We start from the raw sequence: 6,224 nt of genomic DNA, 5'->3' as shown, positions 1-6,224 counted from the left end.
TTCCTCCCCCCGCCTCTGCTTCCCGTCCTCCCTTAGCCCCTTCACCTCCTCCGTTGAAAGGTGGCGCTTTACTTGGGCTAACTAGGCGGTATTTTCCGAGCGTTGGATCTTTAGGGGAGAGCTTGAAGGCAGGGTGTTCTTTTGTTCACTCTAAAGACCATAAATAAATGCCAAAAATACCCCAATAAACGCAGCAGAACCCACACCTGGTGTTTCTTAAATATTCTTAGTATAGGTTTCGTTTTCGTTGTGTCTTGTAAAGAGATTAAGTTACTCGGTCGCCCTTTCTAAGGGATTGAACATGATCCATGCACAATTAGGCAACCTGGTATCTTTTCAGTGTTTGTAGTAGTGACATGGATGCAGGAGTTGAAGGCACTATTAGCAGGTGTGCTAGCGATACCGGAGTGGGAGGTGCAGCTAAATTTCTCGATGGAGAAGAGCCTTGCAGAGGGATCTGAAATAGATTGGAGCACTGGGTAATTATCAGTGGCATGAAATTAAACAAGAACAAATCCAGATTCTGGGATGCAGTTAATCTGGGCACAGGTATAAGTTGGGAGAGGAGTGTGTGTAGAGCAGCCCTGCAAAAGGGATCTGGGGATGCTGGCTGGCAGCAGCTCAGGGTGAGCCAGCAGTGTGTGCCCGGGCAGCCAGGAGGGCAAACCCCATCCCGGGGTGCAGCAGACACAGCATCACCAGCTGTGATTGGGATCATCCTGCTGGATTCAGCCCTGGTATGGCCTCACCCCGAGTCCTGTGTGCAGCGCTGGGCCCCCCACTCTGAGAAGGGTGGGAAGAAGGTCCTGGAACGGTCTAGAGGAGGACAGCAGAGCTGGTGGAAGGGCTGGAAGGCACATCCTGTGAGGAGCAGCTGAGGGCTCTGGGTTTGTCTGGTTTGGAGAGAAGGAAGCTCAGGGGTGACCTCATTGCTCTGTACAGCTCCCTGAGGAGGGGACCTGGAGAGGGAGTGCTGGTCTGTTCCTGGCATGCCGCAACATGAGATGTGGGAATGGTTCAAAGCTGTGTCAGAGAAGGTTCAGTCTTGACAACAGAAATAATTTCTTTACAAAGGACAATAAAGTTGGTGAAACGCCGAGAGAGTAAGTGGTGTTAGGAGTGGTTGAGGGAGCAGTGGTGGAGAAAAGGAGGCTCAGGGGAGACATTATTGCGCCCCACAATCTACTTGAAAGGGAATTGTTTTAAGGTGGGGGTCAGGCTCTGAAATAAACCTTAAGGTGTACCAAAGGAATTTCAGGTTGGACGTCAGGAATTTTTCACAAAGGGTGAAAGGGTGTTTTAAGCAATGAACAGGCTGCCCAGGGAGATAATGGAGTCACCATCCCTGAAATTGTTCAGTAAGTGATTGGACATGGCACTTAGTGCCATGATCTAGTTGGCAGGGTGGTGGTGTTCAGTCAGAGGTTGGACTCAATAATCTTGGAAGTCTTTTCCAATCTGAATTATTCTAGTTCTAAGAGCATGATCAAACACTGAAACAGGCTTCCTGTAGAGGTGGCTGATGCCCTAAACCTATTAGTTTTTAAGATGTCTCCGGGCAATATCCTTAGTAACATGCTTTTACTTTTGGTCAGCCCTGAATTTGTCAAGTGGTTGGACTAAATGATCATTCAAGAGTCCCTTCCAACTGAAATACTTCTGTTCTACTCAGTTTGTGCAGAACTACTTCCTAAACCTACAAGAAGTTAGAGTGTATTAGCCTCTGATGTCCTCAAAATTATAGCTGCCAAGACTTGGTGCTGTTGCAGCCAAGTCCTGTGCTGGGTCTCTAGACAACAATGTTTCAAAGCCAGCTTTCTGTTGTCACATACAAAGTTTTCAGTTGTGGACTGAAAGTCATTCCTCTGATATAGGTGTTGATAGACCTCAGCTTGGTTCTATAGATCCTCTTCTGTTCTTAACAGTGCTGGTGAAGTGGGAGAGTAGCATCTCAGGTCAATTTCTAAAGTAAACTGTGTGTTAACAGAAAGAAAACCATAAAAAAAGAGGAAATATATTTTAAAACATACTGCTCTTATGGTTTGGGTTTTTTTGTCCATTCACTTTCAGTCTATAAGAAAAGAGTTTCAGTTATATGTTTCTAGTTTAATCAACAGAAGTGTGGTTGCTTGTATAAGTCTCCATACTTTTCTTATATTTTGCACTTAACTTTTATGCTGATACTTGCACATACCTTTTATGCTGATTGAAATGTTAAATGTTGGAAATGACTGTGAATTTCATTGTCTTTAGAAGTGTTTTTAATTTAAAATATAAGCATGAAACTTGTAATAATTTCAGTTTTTGTCAGAAGATTAAATATGTCTTTTTGAATTCAATTTTAGGGAATTCGGTCTCTTACCATAAATGAAAATGTCTACATCTAGCATTGTAGCAAGAGTGGAAACCTGGCTTTCATCCACATGGCATGTTAAAGTTCCTTTAACATGGCTGGAAGCATGTATTAATTGGATTCAGGAAGAAAATAGTGGTAGCAATTTAAGTCAAGCTCAGATTAACAAGCAGGTATTTGAGCAATGGCTTCTTACCGATCTGAGAGACTTGGAATATCCCATTTTGCCTAACTGCATCTTAGATACTCCCAAGGGAGAGTTGTCAGGCTGCTTCTCCATACAGATTGATTCACTGGTGGATGTTAGCCAGCCAGCATATTCTCAGTTGCAGAAGCTAAGAGGGAAAAGCACTGTAAATGAAGAAGTGACAGCCAGTACTCAGACATTTCAGAAGCCCTGGGAAGCAAAGCCTACTCGAATGCTGATGCTACAATTAACAGATGGCATACATCAAATTCAGGGCATGGAGTATCAACCAGTGCCCGTTCTCTGCAGTAACCTTCCTCCTGGAACAAAAATCACTGTGCAGGGCAATATTGCATATCGTCTTGGAGTTCTTCTGCTTAAACCAGAAAACGTGAAACTGTTGGGCGGTGAAGTTGATGCTCTTCTTGAGGATTATTGTCAGGAAAGAGTCCTTGCTAGGTTAATTGGAGAAGCTGAAAACCCTAATTCTGGTGGACAAGCTGGACATGAACAGATTTTTTCAAGGCCTGTGGATGAGTTAGAGCAAACTCTTGGCCCTTCAGATGAAGAGCTTTTAGCCAGCCTTGATGAAAATAATGAATTTAATTTAAACAACCAAACATCTTTAGAAAGTGGATACTGTAGTAGAAGCAACAATTTTAATACAGCCTCAGGTTCAGTGACTGCACACAATGGAAATGTTTTGCTACAAAAATCTGGAAGTCCTTTGCCTCATTCAGATGAACAAGTTTCACCTCCCATGGAATACGCTGATGGCTTTTTAAATGATTTTCCTTTAGAAGATGACTTTCTTCTGGAAGAAGAGATGCAAAGAGAAATGGAAGAAGTGCCACCAGTGGAGATGAACGGAAACATGCGTTTAATTACTGGCAGACTTCCACATGCATCTAGAAGCTCTTGCAATTCATCTTTAAATGGCACTGGTGAAGAAGACAATGTGAGTGAAAGAGATAAGCCCAGGGAAGCTATCAGCAAGGAAAAGAACATGAGAAGAACAATATTTGATGAAGATGAAAATAGCATTAGTAACTTTTTGCCACACAAGGGCTTAAATCAGACCTGCAGTTCATCAGCTTTCTCTTTGGAAACTCCTCATGAAGAGGGACAGAATTCTACAGACCTAGATGAGAGCAGATGTAAACACCAACACACTTCTGACAGCAGGGTATTAAATGATGATCCGGTATTTTCCATAAAAATGGATCCAGAAGGAGATCAGCAACGACATGATTCACAGATCTTTCCTTGCAAGGCAGTAGAGGAACATTTAGATTTAGATTCTCCACCTTTCACATATATTTCCCTTCTCCTTGCAAAAAAACCAGAAACTGTTACAATTCTGAAAGTTAAATGTTTTATTGTCACTCTCACTGGAAACCTCACAAAAAGCAATGGGTCCTGGGGTATAAAGGCAAAAATTTCTGATGGCTCTGCTTATCTTGAAGTAGATTTTGCTGATGATATTCTAACAAGTTTCATTGGCTTTTCAGTGCCTGAAATTAATAAGCTGAAAAAAGATCCTGCTTTACATCCAAAACTTAAGGATGGTTTAGAGAAATGTCAAAAACAGCTGATAGATCTTTGTTGTTTGATGACTATTGAGTTCAATCCATTTCAGTCTAAAGCTACTGTATTAATTCTCCAGGATGCTGATGCTAGGCATCTAGAACAATTGAAGAAACGTTTGAATAAATAATATGTGCAAACTTGCAGACTGTTAGATTAGGCTATTATTATTATTATTGTTATTATTATTAGATTATTATTATTATTATTATTAGATTAGGAAATGTTTAAGTTGGATTTCCCTTGAAGAGCTCTTGAAAGGTAAACTTCAAATTAAGTGGTGTGTCTTTTGTCAGGAATTATTATGTAAAAGTGAGACAAGGAGATGACTCGTTGGAGCAAAATTGGGCAGATTGTTTCTTATGGTGACAGTATTGGAATAAGATTTCAAGAAGTCCAGATTTTGTGTCTTGACTTTTTCATTCTGCAAAATCCTGCATGTTCTAGACTGGTAATCCTGAGTAGCAGAATGTATCAGGAAATGACAATGAACAAACCGTCTTATTATTTTACTTTTTCAGGTACTTAGCTGATTTTTAAAAAAAAGGTGCAGGAGACTCTCAATTTTTTCTTGGAGAAAATCAGATGAATATATTTAAATCAAATACAGTCCCTTCTTTCTATGCCTGTCTGAAGACTCAAATCTATATTCACTGCAAGAACCTAAAGTATAGAAAAATGAAAGATTGTCTTCTAAGTATTCAGGTGTGAGGAAAAAAAAATCCAATCCTCTGCAAAAAGGAGATTTAAAAACCCTCTCTATTTTTACAGATAACTTAAAAGAAAGCCAAGTGTTTTAAAGGTTTATTAGCAGAAAATTATCATAACGTATGAGGATTCTATTTTTTTTTGTCATGTTAATGTTAATCATTGCTAGTAGTTTTGAAACCAGAGGCAATTCAATCACTAACTCTTATAGTTACTTGATTAACCTTTACAGAGTAGATAAGTATTTTTGCTGCATACATGTTGTATAGTTTGCTTATTGCTGGTGTTTATTTTGATTGATTTTTAAAATTTCCCCTTCTAAAATAATATAATAAAGTTTTCATTTAAATTGTGGTGGATGCTGCTTAGTCACTTTGAAAGAAAAAGAAATATTTTGTTGATTGTATAGAGTATAAGAAATTTTTTGATTAAGTCTTTTGTTCTTTTTGCTTCTTCTCATTCTTTTCCCCTTCGCTTGTTTCTTGTTTGGTCTGTGTTTTTATGTTGGTTTGGTTTTTCCTTTATTTGATTGGTTTGAGTTGGGTTCTTTCCTTGTAGATTCAAAAGAATACATATTCTGGCAGGAATAGGGGAACCAGTGACAGGAGCAGTCTGTCAGGTGTTGGTAGTGTTTGCAAAGAATGTAAAATTTGTGGCTGGGAGAGGGATTTCTTTTTAATTGACCTGTCATTATATTTTTTCCGAGCCTTTTCTTTCTCTGAACAATGTCTGTTAGGCCATAGAGATTTGCTGTGACAGATTGTCAGTATAGCCTTACTGCTCAATCCCAAATTGACAACCATGCTTGAAGCCTCCAAGGAAAACTAGAGGTAATTTGCCAAGTAAGAAGGAAGGTGAAGCATGGGACATCCTGGGGGTTTTTATGCTTGAGGTGTAAGGGGGTTTAAGCTTTTTTTATAAACACAGACGTCCCTGTGTCCCTTTCTTTCCTTGCCCCTCCCACTGTGAAGAGAACCTGAGGAAATTATAACCTCATGAGCCACCTCTGGGTTTATTTTCTGAGGATTTTTGGGAGCAGTACATTGTTTAAAACTGTAACAGCAAAAGCTGTTGCCTTTCTAGAACCTGCATTACTGGATCTTGAGTTACAGTTTCAGAAAAAATTGCTTGTTAGTAGGAAACTGACCAAGTTTCATTTCATGTAAACCTTGTTGAAGTTAATAGAGCTGACTGTAAACCTTCAGTGCTGTTTTATGGAAATATTTCTCCTATAATGAGTTAGAAAACTTCCTTTGAAGTTTTTGCTTTACCATGTAAGAGGTCTTAGCATGAAGTCTTCAGACTTCAAATAGGACAAATAATCCACAGATTTTATTCTCTTATGGAAAGTAAGAGTCATGTTATTCAAATTGCAAAATCAAATTAGGT

The 6,224-nt window shown here is 39.5% G+C and overlaps 1 protein-coding gene across 1 annotated transcript; it reads left to right on the top strand.

Moving 5' to 3' along the window:
• Positions 1–2,347: 2,347 nt before the first annotated feature.
• RMI1 (RecQ mediated genome instability 1) lies at positions 2,348–5,184 on the top strand. Its single transcript, XM_059836411.1, has one exon. It carries the CDS (start codon positions 2,368–2,370, stop codon positions 4,255–4,257), a length of 1,890 nt encoding a protein of 629 aa, XP_059692394.1. The 5' UTR covers positions 2,348–2,367; the 3' UTR covers positions 4,258–5,184.
• Positions 5,185–6,224: the final 1,040 nt, after the last annotated feature.

The sequence above is a fragment of the Haemorhous mexicanus genome, chromosome Z, assembly GCF_027477595.1.
Source record: "Haemorhous mexicanus isolate bHaeMex1 chromosome Z, bHaeMex1.pri, whole genome shotgun sequence".
Lineage (NCBI taxonomy): Eukaryota > Metazoa > Chordata > Aves > Passeriformes > Fringillidae > Haemorhous > Haemorhous mexicanus.
This window is presented reverse-complemented; position numbering and strand designations above follow the sequence as displayed.

Bases quoted from the DNA above. Each gene is read 5' to 3' on its own strand.
- RMI1 (XM_059836411.1), top strand. From the start codon at position 2,368: ATGAAAATGTCTACATCTAGCATTGTAGCAAGAGTGGAAACCTGGCTT.